This window comes from Musa acuminata, chromosome BXJ1-4 (assembly GCF_036884655.1).
Source record: "Musa acuminata AAA Group cultivar baxijiao chromosome BXJ1-4, Cavendish_Baxijiao_AAA, whole genome shotgun sequence".
Taxonomy (NCBI): domain Eukaryota; kingdom Viridiplantae; phylum Streptophyta; class Magnoliopsida; order Zingiberales; family Musaceae; genus Musa; species Musa acuminata.
The window spans coordinates 42,507,097-42,523,717 of record NC_088330.1 but is presented as its reverse complement, the minus strand read 5'-3'; the positions used below and the strand labels follow the sequence as shown (position 1 = coordinate 42,523,717).

Genomic DNA, 16,621 nt, shown 5'->3' with positions numbered 1-16,621 from the left:
GATTAATGCCATAAAGACAAGACACTGGTCATATTTGATATGATAAGCTTTTCTTCTTAGGACTATTAATGCTTGTCCAAGAAGTCTTTTTTTTATTTCCTATGAAAACATAGTTGTATCATTTTCTTTGATGGATTGTTATTGGTTTCTCTGGATAACTGGGATGACTTGGTACACTTGTGGAAGTTCATTAGATTTGGGTATGGGATGGGAGCTTTAGTTTTAATCCACCAGGAGATTGAGTTCATTGCTCTGAACTATGTGCAGTTTATATTCATATAATCACTTATTCCTTTAGCATGATACTGTCATTTACTCATTTTATTTCTATATATTATAATATCACACATTGAGACGATCAAGAAACAAACCAAATTAGACTATATTTTTTTCTAACAATTGCTGAAATATATTCTGTCGCATCACTTTTTTTTCGAGCTACTAGCATACATGTTCTTTCTCGGTTGCATGATTTGGAAACATAGAGCTAACGATGGTCAAATTTGTTTCAGTTAGACATCATTCTGTTTTCTTCATTTCATTTGCGTCAATATGAGATTAGCTAGAGCCTCGCACTGGGTTCGCCACTTTATTCAGGTTAGTTCTAGTATCTCTCTTTCTATTTGGTTTTGTTTGATAGAGAAACTATGAACAGAGTATCGAGCATAACCCATATAGCAATATTATCATCATGAGGAGATCCCTTTCCCGCAATTCGTTCCCTCTTCGATCACCTTGTGCTCATGAATTTTACGATCTATGAAATTTGTACTCTCGGACCTCTCCGTCAATGCAAAAGGCATATCCTATGTCTTCGGTCTCGATGTATTGGTAGCATACCGACACAGGGTCTGTGCCAATGCTTGCTGAGTAATTGAAGCTCACTGACTCCTAGATACTTGCATTTCAGTTTGGATCATACTGGTAGAAGATAGTGTCTGTGAGGTTACCAAACATGCCCTGACTTCAAATACTACTTGCAATTAAAGCAATCTAAGATACATGCAAGTTGTATCTTTGCTCAAGAAATAGATGTAGCATGGCACTGATGGCACTTAAATCTCAAGTTGTTGTTGGGATATAACCAATGTCTTAACTTCTGACTTCAAATTCTATACACTGAAGTTGTCTCTTTTGCTCAAGAAACAGATGTAGCATTGGCCTTGGTGGAATCTAATTCTCTAGCTGTTGTAGGGATAAACATTATCTTATCTCAGCTACATTCAAGTTGTATCTTTGCTCAAGAAATGATGTAGCATTGGCCTTGGTGGTGTCTGATTCTCAAATTGTGTTGAGATGACAATTATCTTATCCGAAACTTCATGCAAACTACAATTGCTCATTGTCAAGTTGTACTGTCAGTTTTTTTCTAGCCATGTTGATGTTCTATGATTGATATGGTAGCATGGTAAAACCATTTGGTATGATGTTAATGAGTCATGCCTAGCATTTGATCAATCACTCCAAATATAGTTGTTCCTTTCTCTCCCAACAGACACAAAAGCTCTCTTTAGGCTGTTATTTACTACTCACCACTCTCCTTTGCAAGGTTTTCTCTTAGCTTTATGTGGGACTTCATTTTGATTAACTCCAAGTTATGAGACTATCTTTTAGCAACCTACATTTGATGACAATGAATTGTTAACTGTTCAAGTATTTACTAGCAAAGCAAAACTGTTCTTGAATTCCCATGCCTTCAATTTTGCATTGATTAGAATTGCCATTGAGAACTGTGAGATGAAGACATGTTCAATGCACAAGCAACCGATCTACAATGTTTCCTATGAGAAAATCCAAAGCCATCGACAGATGAAGTCATGCAAATCAAGCACATAATTTCCTCAAAATTTATGCTTCGAAGGAAGAAAGAAACAAAATTTTGTAGGAGTTGAACAGAAATGTTTTACATGAAGCAAACCCCTTGTGTTCTGCAAGATAATGCCACCAGCAAATGAAGCCTCGACAGTGGCGCTTGGCTTTGTTGCCTCATCGAACACTTGGCTTGCGTTTGGAAGGTCGGCCACGGCGGCGCTTGGCGACTGAGGAGCCATGGTTGCCGGTCTCTTCATTTGGTAATCTTATTGCCTCTGCTTCGTCCTCGGCCACCGTTGATGGAGCCATCGATGGAGGATCTTCATCGTCATCGGCCCTCGATGGCCCTGCGCATGGCAGTGCGAGCACGGTCTCCGTTCCGTCGACGACGATGTTTGGTTCAGGGGGCAGAGCCTCGGCGTGCGTCGGCTGCAACGATGGTGGTGCTTCCGCGAGATCCGAGGAGCCGGCATCGCCGCAGTTGTTTCCGTCGTCCTGTGAGACATCAGCTTCAATTCTCTTCCGAGGCTGCCGTCCTCGGCGTCTACGCACCACGGAACCACCTTCTCCACCACAATCTTCTGGTCCGTGTTGGCTGCCAGGGCCATCTCTTCTCCTCCTCTTTGGCGGCCGTCCTCGGCGCCTGCGCACCGGGAAGCCGTCTCCACCAGCATCAGCCGCGTGGCGCCTGGCCTCGTCGGCGGCAACTGGCTCCAATGAACACCCTGCGGAACATGGTTCCGGAGCAGGTGCAGGCTTCGACGTCCGGGGCGCGTCACCAGGCGGCCCATCGTCGTAGGCCGTCATGTACCGGCCTGGCGAGCCGACGACAAACTCTCCCTGTTCGGTGAGCTTGTTGAGGTAGTAGGGGAGGAGCCTGTCGTGCGCCCACGGGATGTCGTCGTAGTTGGCACGGATGTACTCGGATATCGCCGCCTCAGACGAGCCTCCCTCCTCGGCCAAGCATCGGATTGCGGCGGCAATCATCTGCAAGACCCCAATAACCGGAAGCACAACCGAATCAAAGATCAATGGACGTGCAACTACTTGGTTTTGCACTGGGCGGCGAACATACCACGGCGTAGGGAGGATGAGTTGGGGTGTGCCTCTTGGGTGCTCCTCCAAAGTTCATATTGGACTGGAGACAGAGGGAAGGGAAGGGAAGAGATAAGAGATGAGAACCAAGGGGAAGGAACGAGATAGAGGCTTTTGTGATCCGAATAAGAGTGCATGCATCCTCTCTCTCTCTCTTAAATCTTGTGAAGAATCCTTTTCGGATTGCCAAATGACAGTTTCTGAGAATGTCTGTTTTGTTTCAACAATTAAATATATATAGATATATAAATCTTGAACATAAAATATTGATCCTTTAATGAGCAAATCTCAACACCATCATAAAATCAACATTAACATTTTGACTTTGTAATGATGATATTCTTATGCAATATATTGGAGTGATTTGGGCTTTTAATTTCTCTTGTTTAACACTTCATATGCGTGATAGGTGGGCGAAGCCATTCCAGCACAAGTTTCAGCTCCATCCTTGGCTGCGAAAACAGAGGCACCAAAATGAGTTGACCCATTCGTTAGCGGTCTGCGGTCCTTCTCCATTGAATCGCCTCCGCGAGGTCCTTCTGCAGCTTGGCCTCCGCCGCCACCTCCTTGAACCCCTTCTTGAGAGCAGTCCGATTCTTGGAGATCCCCACGGAGTCCGCGATGAGGGCCAGCAGACCGTTCGTGTAGGACCGATTGGAGTTGTTCTCCTGGATGGTCGACTCCACCTTCCGCAGGATTTCTTCCTCGGTGGTGGGCGGCCCGGAACTCGGCCCGGTCCATGGAATCGCCAAGTAGCTTGGCCTCACCGCGGATAGCGGAGCAGAGATCGAGGGAGGCGAGGGGGAGGAGGCCGATCTCCCTGGCGGACTCAAGGCACGTGACGATGCGACGACAGTTGAGGATGAGTTAGACGCGGTTGCGCTTGCCGCAGTCGAAGGCGAGGGCCCGGGCGGCCTCGACCTCGCGGGCGAGATCTCGGCGGCGACAGGGAGGGGGGGAGCTGCCGTCACGGTTCGCGGCGGGCGTCGTGGCCATCAGACGGTCGAGGATGGGGACGACGCGGTCCACGTAGGCGGCCAGCTCAGCGAAACTGTGGCGCTCGATGAGTACATCGCGGTCGGCACGAATGGTTTCTAATGCGCGGTGGTACGTGTGACACGTGTTGGCTTGGTTAACGGGATTGAAGCAACGAACGAACGGTCTTGGTTGGACTCGGGCTAGTCCGGTTCACGTGAGCTGCGTTGGGGTTTCGAGCAGCCACGTTTTGGGATGACGGACCGGCTCGGGTCGGATTGGATCCGATAAGCTATTGGATCGAGTGCACCCATTATTTCGGAGGCTCAACAGGTAATGGAGTTCGATCCACATATATGTGACTCGATGATGTATAAAACAACGATTTGCATTTCTGGGTTTCTCAATCCACACAGAGTCTAAGGACACATTTGATTAGCCCATCATACGTTGAGGAGATCAAAATAGAACATAAATAAACAGAATGCGACAGAAGTCATACCACAGTAGTCAAAAGCTTACCTGGGACATTAAAGCTGGGCATCAATATAAGAATCAAAATGAACCACAAACTGCATCTCAAGTTTATCACAAAGTGTTTTTTTTCTTTGTGTTTTGATTGTAAGTTCACACTGTCGAATTTTTTTTCTCACTTTTTCATAATAACTTATGTCGATATGGCTGACCACCGGTCGTAAATTATCGGATACCTTCACCTCCTTCACATTTCACATGGAGCTTTTGGGTAACCTGACCTTCACCACACAGCAGCAAAACTAGAAGGTGTTGACCCTTCTTATTATCCTCATGCCTCCGATAGAGGTTGATGGCAAACCAAGAAAAAGAAAGAAAAGATAGAAGGTTAACGACCAAAGGAGTCCATCTTATGATCCTTTGGTCACTATCCTATTTATATAGAGTCATCTCAACTTAATCTTAATGGATCTTGTCCTATTAGATATTAAATTTTCATCCAATTATTTTTACATGTTGGACATTAGAGTAGATATTTGGATAGAATGTGGATATCTATCCAATTATCCACTCTAAGCTCTTATTAGGTTTCACCCAATGGATCCAATAAAATAATAAATTATTAAATATCATATATCCAATCATCTATTCATTGCGTCATCCATGAGTTACACCTGTCAAAACTCCTCTTGACTTATAACTCTTTCTAACTAAGTAAATTATTATCCTCATAATAATTCACTTAACTCATCGACTATGAATATACTAAGCTACTATGCTATAGTCCTCAAACGATATATAGGGATATAATTCATTGGACATGTTTGTCTTCAATTATCATGTATCTATAGTCCATCATTCATATAATATCTCAAAAATCATATACCAAGCATGGTACTGTCAGACTTATACGATATCTATCTGAGTATCACTCTGATTAGATTCTCTTAGAGAACTCTTTCAATCTGAATCTCATGCTTATTGAATTCATCATGATTTGATTGACTCTGGCCAGAGGTTTGTCATAGTGAGAACATACAAGATATTCCTCTCATGATACTAAGAGTGAATAATCTTCTATTGATACTCAATTGCCTTTGTAAGGTTGGCTACTACTCCCGATTACCGGTTATGCTATATTTGAAACTTCTAAACCTATACGTCTTGTATCAAAAAATGGAGTACTTAAATAAGATATCCTTGGTGTCTCAAGCCTAAAGACCAATTATATAATTGAGACCACGGAATCGCTATCTAACAATGAGGTATCATTAACCATCCAATATTTTATAAGTGAACTCATTCTTCAATGAGCATCGACACTATATCCATAGTGTCCCAACATAAGCAGCTATGGGACCAGTTGTCTCCATCATATAGATAGGTATATAACACATTGGTCTGTTCGACTATCTCGATATTCTTCTCGAGTAACCTATGATCGGAAACATTTAGTGATCTATGTTTGTATGTGATTTGGTCTCACTATCATAATCTCATCATGATCTAATTCTCATTATACAGATCCAAGAATACCATAACATATATTTATCATATAATATAAAATAATAATATATAATAATAATAAAGATTGTGCAGCGTGTCATACATTTCATCACTCATGTGATTAGCTTGCAAGGTACATATAATTAGCAAGAAATTGGTCGAGAGGGGCTTCTCATGAATATCTTAGGCGAAAGGGGAGCTGCTCAAGTTATGGTTGCCAGCTTCCCCCTTTGACTAATGAAACTCCCATCATACCTTGTCCAGGCATTGGTTCACCAATCGTAATTATGCCTTGAGCAAGTCGTTTATTGAATATGTCGATATGAGTGTCCAACTCGTGAAAGGCTGAGGTGGTGTAATGGAGTGGGGGAGCGCTGTCATGGAGCGTGAGTCTCCAAGTTGCCCCTCGACTAACTAGGGGTGGTCTTGGTGTATCGAGGGTGATTCGGTCAGGGTAAGCCTAAGGGGTGTGGGTACAAGCGATAACTGGGCCGCTAGTCGTGGTTGCAAAATATGCGTCATTTATTGAGTCAGTTGAGGCAAGAGAGGAGTGATGGTTTTCATCATCTAGGCAAGTGCCTGCACTTGGTGGGTGTGGTTTAGGAAAGCCTCAGCACGGACCACCAACAATCATGTGTTGGCTCTGGAGGGGAGAACTTAGGGTTATTAAATAGGTGTCAATAGTGCTATAGGGTCTGGGCTAAGGTGGACCCGTCTACTTGTGGGAGAGTGAGCATTTGTCCTCCTTAGTCGAAGGTATTGTGTGTATGTAGAGGAACCTCATCGCTAGAGCACTCGTTAAGTGAATTAACCGGTAGACACTCTTACGATATTCGACCATTCTTCTAACACAAAAAATATTATGCACCTTTATGTCATGGCCTGGGAGTCGGTACATCTTGGTCTAGTCCCAAAATTGTAGAGTCATCCAACGATTCCTCGAGGAGTTGACGGATGGGGGAGCGAGGTCAGGCTGGGGAGGTTAGCTCCGATGCGCTAATCAAGCCTTCAAGAGCATCCCAAAGTGGAGCCGTCTTACATTGGCTCTATATCGAGATTCTGCACAATAAATCAATGTTGGAGGAGGATTCCAACTCGACTCATCCAATGGTTTTAAGTTAGTGAGTGGAGGTATGTTCCAATAGATCTCTCCTCCTCTTGAGATAGGGAATAAGTATTTATACCTACGATAACGATCGAAATTACGATGATTGATAATGACCATTAGTATCTCATGCAACGTGATCACGAGGACGATCAATCCGTAAACACCTTGCGGTGCGGGTCAATCGGTCCGAGTTCCCATGGCCCGACGTCAATTCGTACAATCTCGTGCGGTGTGAAATCGAGCGGAAGGGCATCGCTTACCAGGTCAGTTTCTTTGTGTGTTGGACAAATGTTGTGTTGTGTTTTATATCGACTCCACGGTGACTGTTGACTGATGACCTATAGCTGATACGAGAATATTCCTCATCTACAAACGCTTATGTAAGACCTTCAAACAAAAGGCCTTTTACACGAGGAATTATATGTAGCTGTCACATACACTATCACATCGAAGTTTCCAAGATCAACCACACTTACTGGGTATAAAAATAATAAATAAAGTTGCAAGGAGTAACATCACCATACATGAGAACATTTGGAATCTTGCCCATGTTATCACCACCAAGTGTGTCTGATAGAATTTGCAGCAACTACATGTTCCCTCGTACGTCTCTGGCGAGGGAAATAAAAGCAATTACAACCGCCCTAAATCAATTAATAACATCATATAAGTCTATTATTATTATTATTATTAATTTAAGATTAAGCATATGAAACCGATAATTTAACTCATCAAATAAACGAGTTTTCCTGTCTATTTGAATCATAACATCGTTTATTCATCCATCATTTCATCGTTCTCTCAAATCGATCATTTATACGGCTCTTTGGTCAAATCCACTTAACCGTCCAACATCAAACTCCCGTACAAACCCAGTCACGACGCGACAAGCATTGAATCGTGAGGTTGCCGACAACACAACCCCTCGGGGCGGAGTTCACCTGTGAAGTCCGAGACAGGGACAGAGTTTGCCTTCGCATAAATGTAGCGCCCATTACGTCATCACAGTTGTTGTCAGTGGAATCGGATAAAGACTGTTTCCTGTCTCGACCGTGACACGGCAGCCTCACGAAACTCATTCTCTTCACCCCTCTCTTTTATAAACACAAAATTACATATATGTCCCTCTAAAATTGTTGATTTACGTATTTACATATATCTCCCTCTAAAGTACATATATCATATATCATTTTAAATAACTTGTAATTAACCTTGAAAATTTACATTAATTCCACGTAATATTACTAACTCTAGGTTTTGATCTCATTTCATAATACATTTTCTTTAGCCTAAACTCTATGCTTGATCATATTCAATTTCTCATCGATTTATTTCCAATAAAATGAAAGAAAATAAAAGAGAAAAATTATTATGATGAGAGATAAAAATATTATCTAGCACTCAATGATATATATATATATATATATATATATATATATATATATATATATAATAGCTACCATTTGGAGAAAATTAGGCTATTTATATATTGAAAAATCCTAATATAATTTGAGGTAGTCTTGGGGTATAATTATAAATAAGAAAATGTGAGGAGCTATTTGTATGTATGAAAGGTTATAGGGGGTTGGATGCAAAGATCCATTCCATTAATCGGAAGCTTAAAGCGAGAGAAGCTGGACCCTCTTCCCCTCTCCCTTGGGTCGATGCCGACGTGCTCCTCTTCGCGATAAGGGAAAAGGATAACCCTAAATCTCGCCGACCCCGGTTCTTTCTCTGACGGATTCCTCGTCGGATTCTTGAACGCGACGTCGAATCGAGGGTGGGAGGTGGAGGATTCGATGCGGGATTGGGGATTCTAGGGTTGGTCCGCTTTCGTTGCGCCCCCGGCCGAGTCGGACTAACATGCGCTCGATTCTGTCGAGATGTTCGTCCGTGAAGGGGCTGAGCGGTAGGAACGGAGATGGGAGCGCCAGGACGCACCTCTACCTGAATGTTTATGACTTGACGCCGGTGAATAACTACCTGTACTGGTTCGGGATCGGCGTCTTCCATTCCGGGATCGAAGGTATGCCATGCCTGGTCGGAAATTTAGGATCTGAGAGTTTCTTTATGTAATATTTCCTCTCATACGATTACTGGTTTGTTGTACTTAGTGATGCTTAGTTTGGAAATTTCCGCTCTCGATCCTCAAAAATTCCATCTTTCTGGATCTGTGTGTTTGCTGGAAGCATTTCGTGGTGATAAAGCTTGCTGAATAGCTGAAGATTTTGTAGCAAACAGATCTGCCTGATGAATGTTGAAAGGACGCAGTATTATTCACTATAAACAATTTCCTAATTGGTCTGTGGTTTGCTGTAAGATTCTTCGGTCACTGCGTAAGCTTTGTATTAGTTCGATTCAGGTAGCACATTGCTTTGCACGCCTAACAAGAGCGCTTGTGACGCAGTGTAAATTTAAGGCGTATCTATTATCTAAGGAATTAGCAAACATAAACTGTCACTAAGAAAATCTTGCAGTCAGTGCCATGAATCTTTTAGTTCTCAACCTCATCTTTAACTGTGTTGAGTAGGTAATTGTGAATCTTAGTGAGTCTACTTTAGTGCTGCGGTTGTTCATTCTCTCAACGTGTCATTTTAGAAAGCGACCTTATTGATTCTATAGTGTTATCTTGTTTTAGACTTGACTTTGAAGGGAGACAATTCTGGCTGTTTATTTTCTGACCTACCAGTCTTCATCCTGTTAACTTGTGATTGCGGAGGATAGAGGAAGTGGAAGGTTAGCTGTTGTAGTTTTGACTCTTTTTTTTTTTTTTGTATTGGTGAAACTTCCACAATAAACAACTTTGTTCACCCATATTTCCTGCTTTACATTGATCTCATAAGCTTGTTGTTTGTATCCTGTCATCTGTTTAGATAGCCTTCAGGTTCTATGCTTTGTCACAAATATGATTTTGTCTTTTGCTTATAGTTCATGGCATGGAGTATGGATTCGGAGCACACGATTACTCGTCTAGTGGAGTATTTGAGGTGGAACCGAAAAGCTGTCCTGGTTTTATCTTCAGACGGTCTGTGTGGTTGGGTACCACCGATATGTCTCGTTCAGAATTTCGTGTATTTATCGAAGACCTTGCTGGAAAATATCATGGTGACACCTACCACTTGATCATCAAGAACTGCAATCATTTCACTGATGAAGTTTGCATGCGTTTGACAGGCAAGCCTATTCCAGGATGGGTAAATAGACTTGCCAGATTAGGTTATTATCTATCTTGAAACATGTTCTCTCTTCTTAGAATTTCTTTTATAAAAAAATAGTACTAACTTGTGTGATGGATGATTGGGAAATTTCAGGGTCATTCTGCAACTGTATTCTCCCAGAGAATATTCAGGTTACAGCAGTTGGACAAGTACCTGCTAATCCAGCTTATTCTGGTGAGTTTTTATACCTTTGCCTGTTTTGTAGTTTGGTTTTCCTGCTACTGCAACCATTGCTAGAACTACCAAAATCTTTGTCCAATAGAGTACTATGGCAATATCGATAATCGATATACAAGAAAAACATCCAAAAAATAGCTGAATCCTAGAAATATAGAATAATAAGTCAATTCAGGGTATTCTACATAGTTCTGATTTCATCATTTAGCTCAATTGAGTATCAACTGCATTGTTCTGAATCCTAGGGTCAGCCATTGTTTTAAGTCAAGGTCATCTTTGCTTGTCTTCTTGTTCTGTCTTCCTCTTATGTCTCTTTACCACTTGAATTTGTTAATTTCACTTGGTGCATCATAGAAGTATGCATGGATCAGCTACCCAAGTTTCCCTTTCTATGCTCCCTAATACCACCTTAATCTTCGGTAGAGTTCTATTAAGTGTTTGTTATATGTGTCTTTTTCAGTGTCACATAAGTAACTATCGAATTTCTTTATTTACATATTTTGTTTCAGAAGATGGTTCAGATTCATATGCTTCATCATTGATAGACGAAAGCGATGAAGAAGATGCAGATCACCACCTTCTAAAGAAACCAAACGGTGATTTTGTGCATTCAAATGATGTGCCATTAAGGATTGGTAGAGATGACATCTGACTTATTTGTGTGCTTTCTTATCTTTGTCACTGTTTCTAATGTAACCACGAAAGTTACTGTACAATATCCTTTTACTATTAATCTTCTTGGTGGCTAATGTTGCAGAGTTTTCACATACTGTATTATGGGAAGTGCGTTGTGTTCCAATATATGAAGCTTGGAGCCTGGTCTGGTTTCCTGCAGCTTTCTGCATGCATAGAGCTGGCCCTTCTAAGTCTCTGAATGCCAATTTTCCTACTGCGTCTGTTTATTACTACCTTGATCTAAAAGATGCAAATTACAGTATGTATACATTTAACCATTAAACGCGAAGCAAAGACATCAAATAGCTTAATTAATATGCATCTTAATATAACAGTGATAATAACGCATCATCTACTACTTGCCTGGTTTACAAACTGCATCGCTGGCTCCAGGTTCTGATCATAATGGATTGCGAACGTTTCTCTCTAAGGAGATATTGTCTCGCTTGGTAGCAGTGCCATTTGTGTCAAAGAACAATAGGAACATCATCATGAGAAACACTATATTTACGCTATTGACTTATAGTAAATGATCATCGAATAATTTACCTGGGAAATCTGTAGATGAGGAAAGCAGCTTAAGCTTTAATTCCTTAACATATCCATTGCTTCATGCAGCCAAAATTACGCACCAGATTGATACTTTACAAGTAGCAGAAAATATTATTAGTTAACTGCAAACGAAGTAGTAAATATTCTTCATCTATGTCCCTTAACAACGTCACATATTCTTAATGGATGGTGAATAAACACTGGTTATGGATGAACTCCATGTTCGCCATACAAATTTGGCTATCAAGAATTAGTAGAGAATCAAAGTGAATCCCACGAGAGAAGCACTACTTATGGGATGTGTGACATCATATTCATGGTGCATATGTTACTACATTTATCACATCTTAATGCCTCAGACATACTATGATGATTAATAATTGGTTCTTTCGTATTAAGCAAGCAGATCGAGCCAACTATGACCTCACCCTAGCAAGTCGTTCCCTTATCTCATCTAGGTCTTCATCCTCTGCACCCTCGGCAACTGCTTCACGCTGAAAATATTGGCGGCACAATAGTTTCAGCTCTTGTGAATGTCACTAAGAAACTGCTTGGTCCATGCATACATACCTCTTCAACAGCTGTGCTCACTGAAGGTTGCTTCATCTTCTCCTTCCTAACAGCATCTGGTAGCTGTGACACGGTTTCACCTGCTATTGCAGCAAGCACTTTGTCCACTTCCTCTTCTATTTCCTCCTCTATGTCCTCGGAGTCCAAAGCTGTATCAACAGCATCATTCACCATTTCCTCCATCACCCCAGCCTAAACACAAAAAACATGTAGAATGAGAATGAAGCAGATAGACAACATCTGCAGTGCACCAATTACTACTAGAGAGCAGAATGTTAGGCCACACATGAACAGGTAAAAATCATCAGCAACTTATTGATGCCATGCAATTCGTATATTAGTTGTAAAGCCAACATATGAAACTTATTAAGAAGCATATCTGGTGCGGTCAGCATAATTATCTTTACAATTGTACTAAGGTAAATGATATGGCTTTAAGATATAAAACAGAGTTGCATGACATCAGAAATCTCTACGATCATCTGCCAACCAAGTGCCCTGATATCAAGGAATGCGACCAACCCTAATGTGGTTTATTTCGGTACTGATACAGTTCCACGTTTCATTGCGCTACATACAACATTACCATTAGTCTAATAGATACTTCTTGGAGAAGGGGAAAAAATTTTCCGGTGCACTACCAAGCATAATTTTAGGATATGTAAAGGCAGAAATCATCTCTCCAGAACCAAACATGAGAAAGCTTCATTAGATGGAAAACTAGAAAGTATCAAATTTAGTTTCATTATAATTGTGATCACTGTAACGATTTCTCCTCAAATGTAATGAAGTAACATTTCTCATAATGGCAAGTAATCATGATTGCTCAGGTTCCATCTCAATGAGACTTTCTATATTATTCTACACAAATGGATATGTTAAATTTAAACAAAAAAGTAAAAAAAAATAAGAGCACAAAATCCAATATATCAAAGATTACCAGAAATATATTGATGATGCAGTAAGAAAGCAACAAAGTGAACTATGTTCAATGCAGGTGCTGACAAGATCCTTCGACAAATGCAAAAAATAAACTAATCAGAAATGAAATAACAATGTAAAGATAAAAGCTCTCTAGTGACAAGCAGTAATCAATATACAATGAATATTCAATGCCGCAAACTCAACTACATAACAGTTAGTAATAATAAAGAGCAACTCATCAAGCATATTTCAAGTACAAAATATCCAAACCTTTACACTATATCATGCGCGCTATTTAATTTGGACTATTGCATTTCTTACTTTAGTTAGGAAAGGAACAAGAACATCATCAAAATGAATACCTTAGTCATTTCTTTGCTAAATTCTTGCATTGTAGCAGCCACCTCAGGAGCTTTCATAAGATTATTAACAAGTTTCATAACCTCAGCACTCTTCGATAGATGGCCGACTGTCCTAGCCGTTGCTGAAAATAGAACCAACAACAGACAATTTCATTTTGATGTGGAACAATTTCTTACAATCTTCGTATCTAGAAAAACAAGTACATCATCTAGGTGCCTAACAAACAAATGCTCTAGAAAAGTCCATTAGAATCCCATACAAGAAGGCAATGCATGCTAATGCATTTTTATATGTCTACTCTAGTGCCAATCAACCTACAAGTAGTAAACTTGTTCCCTTCTATTTACCATATTATTGCACGGTGCAATAATATTTCCTCAAGTTGATTTTATTAGATAAGCAACATCACGTGAGAATATTCTTAAATAAAGAATATTATTCCCTAAGATTTCTATTTAGATTCTTTTCCTATCATTTTATTATAAAAATAAAGAATGGAAAAATGTCATTTCCTGGCAATTGAATTATCCAGGGAGAGAAAAACTTATCATACTAGATCATTATCACACTCCTAGAAGTTATCTTTGTATGTTTATTATACTTACTTTCTGTTCATAATATGTTAAAACTGCTAAATGGATGCTTTCACCAAATGACAATAAGACAGGAAAAGTGCCTTTGGATGCAATAAACAATCATCAATGGTCCAATCTCATCTAGTTGACTGTATGAGTGGGAGCTGTATGCAAATTCTTTATCTGATATAGTATAATAACCTACATACCTCAAACTGGTTACTGAAGGTCTTGTAGGCCTCTAGATTTTATACAGTAAACTTGAATACGTGAAGATAATCATAATGGATGAAAATATCTTCCCAAAAGAAGCATGTAAAAATCAATTTATGCAACAAAAAATTTAAATTAGATTAAGCCAAAGAGATCGAAAATGGCAATAATAAGTTCAACTACATTTACATTATATGTCAATAAAGCATTTAATTCATGAATTTATATATCATTTGCGGGGCCAAAGTTCAACATGTCTTCAAAGAATATAGGAAACTTTTACAAATGCTAGAAGGGTGCTATGAGAATTAACAATATGACATGAACACAAACATTTATATTTCACCGCTGTAATAGAAAAAAGCTGCACAAATCCAGACAGAACTACTGTAATTTGTGGTTAATACAGAAGCTAGGCCCCACAGTATTGTGCCATATCATTAACTCATATTAAATTCTAAAGTGGAAACAGGCAAGTAATAGGACAAGTTTTTTCCCAGCCTTAGTTCTGATGATCTGATGGAATGATTCTCTTTCTCTGGCTGTAGGGTATCAAACAAAGTTTCGTGATCGAACTCTTATCCATCGGACTTCACTGTGATCAGAAGTCCCTATACATGTTTCACATAAGAAATGTCATTGAACATAAGAACCATATCTATTTTGTGGTTAGGAAGGAAGCTACAAAGCAAGCCATGTTTAATATTAGTATATTGCTTATGCATTTCAAATGAAATTTCTCATCCAAAAATACATCAAGAGGTTACTGTTCTCTGTAGTCCATACCAACAAGTTCACCAAGGTGCATGGAGACCGAATTCAATTGTGCCTTATTTTCATAAAGACGGTTCACAGCTCGCCTTGATCTCACAATTTCTTTAGCAAGAGACTGCATCACAAGGAAATGGTAATCAAAAGTGTCAAAATAACTCAGCTTCCAAAAAAATTATATATATGTGTATGTATATATATATGTATATATATATATATATATGTATATATATATATATGTATATATATATGTATGTATATATATATGTATGTATATATGTATATATGTACATATATATACATATATACATATATGTACATATATATATTCATATATATTATTGAACTATCTTAGTATGCAAGTCTTCTTTGCAGATAGTGGTCTTATTATAAGAAACTTGGATCTTTAGTCTATATCACAACCTGGTATTTATGAGAAACTCCTAGTTTGTTCTCTTAGCATATTCTTAACTAATATCCGATGGCTGACCCTTTAATTGATTGTATCAGAGCATACTATGTTAGGAAAACATAGATAAAATATTTGAGTCGCCTGCTAATCATGACAAAATAACTTATGATAATTACAACCAAAGCACAACAGAATTAGTAAGTCCCTGATGAACACAGTATATATTGCACACAACAACTAACTATTTCTTGGCAAGTCTATAATGACAGAATTGTATAAAATAAAAGACAAAAATTAGCCACATTCAAGTTCCCAATCAATTACTTTCTCAAGAAATTATGAAAAAGTTCAATTTGTCCATATTCTTCCCACCAATAATGCGGAAATCTCCGCAGAACTGACGCATTCAAAACTGAGAACGAGTATGCAAAGAGATATATGACATATTTCTCGAGAGGAGATAATAAATATGATCAGCATAGTTAGATCGAACGATCGAAACAACGATCATAGCTTCTAAAAACTCTCACTATAAGTTAGTAACCAATTCATCAAACGAATCCAAGAAACTGCATCAGGAGAGAGGAGGAGGAGGAAGAGATCGGAGTTGATCCGACCTTTGCCGAAGCCATGTCGTTCCTTTTCGCGGCATCCTTGATCGCCTTCTGCACGTTCTTCTCCTCCCTCTGCACATCTGCAAGACCAATCAACTCTTTTATTAAATCGAAACTAATTGATCAAGAGAACAAGGGGGATGTACGTTCCTCGGATCTGGCGCTCGATGTTGCGGCACTCTTGGCGGAGCCGGCGCTGCCATTCGCGGAGCTGCTGTTGGGGATTGGGCTTCGGCCGCAGCAGATTCTTCACCGTCTCCATCTCCTTCCCCTGCCGCTCCTCCTCCTCCTCTCGTTGATCTTTTCTCACTCCCAACTCCGGAGAAGAGCGATCGATTCAGGCTGAGATCGAATCGCTTCTGTTCCGTTTCTAGGTCTTCTTTGTCAGCCTCCCGATTGGTTCTCTAGGCGCAAGAAAAGGCAATAAAAAAAAGGAGAAAAAAAAGGGGGAAAAGAAAACCTTTCTATGATATCCAAATAATTAAACCGTAAAACTACCCCTTGTTTACCTGCCTATTTTGGGTGAATCCGATGAAATCCACCAATCACGAAGCAGGTTGAATCAGTATTTCTCTAGTAGCCCATCA

At 39.9% G+C, this 16,621-nt stretch overlaps 2 protein-coding genes across 9 annotated transcripts; one reads left to right on the top strand and one right to left on the bottom strand.

The window, feature by feature from the left end:
* The first annotated feature begins 8,599 nt into the window (after positions 1 to 8,599).
* On the top strand, positions 8,600 to 11,130 carry LOC135581293 (deSI-like protein At4g17486). 4 transcript variants are annotated; one of them, XM_065180025.1, is made up of 5 exons: positions 8,600 to 8,996; positions 9,899 to 10,075; positions 10,145 to 10,186; positions 10,282 to 10,362; positions 10,878 to 11,130. In XM_065180025.1, the coding sequence occupies exons 1-5, from the start codon at positions 8,834 to 8,836 to the stop codon at positions 11,015 to 11,017; spliced, it is 603 nt and encodes a 200-aa protein (XP_065036097.1). In that variant the 5' UTR covers positions 8,600 to 8,833; the 3' UTR covers positions 11,018 to 11,130. The 4 variants fall into 4 exon arrangements, with proteins under 4 accessions (XP_065036097.1, XP_065036096.1, XP_065036095.1 ...); XM_065180024.1 differs by having other exon boundaries at positions 8,601 to 8,996; positions 10,875 to 11,130; XM_065180023.1 differs by having other exon boundaries at positions 8,602 to 8,996; positions 9,899 to 10,186.
* On the bottom strand, positions 10,963 to 16,461 carry LOC135671803 (vacuolar protein sorting-associated protein 24 homolog 1-like). Of its 5 annotated transcripts, XR_010512852.1 has the most exons (9): positions 16,187 to 16,461; positions 16,038 to 16,116; positions 15,024 to 15,126; positions 13,449 to 13,570; positions 12,163 to 12,354; positions 12,021 to 12,086; positions 11,590 to 11,682; positions 11,404 to 11,485; positions 10,963 to 11,280 (listed from the first exon to the last, which is right to left on the bottom strand). XR_010512852.1 is itself a non-coding variant. In XM_065180021.1 (7 exons), exons 1-7 carry the CDS (start codon positions 16,294 to 16,296, stop codon positions 11,665 to 11,667), a joined length of 690 nt encoding a protein of 229 aa, XP_065036093.1. In that variant the 5' UTR covers positions 16,297 to 16,461; the 3' UTR covers positions 10,963 to 11,664. The 5 variants fall into 5 exon arrangements, 2 of the variants coding, with proteins under 2 accessions (XP_065036093.1, XP_065036094.1); XR_010512850.1 differs by having other exon boundaries at positions 11,404 to 11,682; XR_010512851.1 differs by having other exon boundaries at positions 10,963 to 11,485.
* Positions 16,462 to 16,621: the final 160 nt, after the last annotated feature.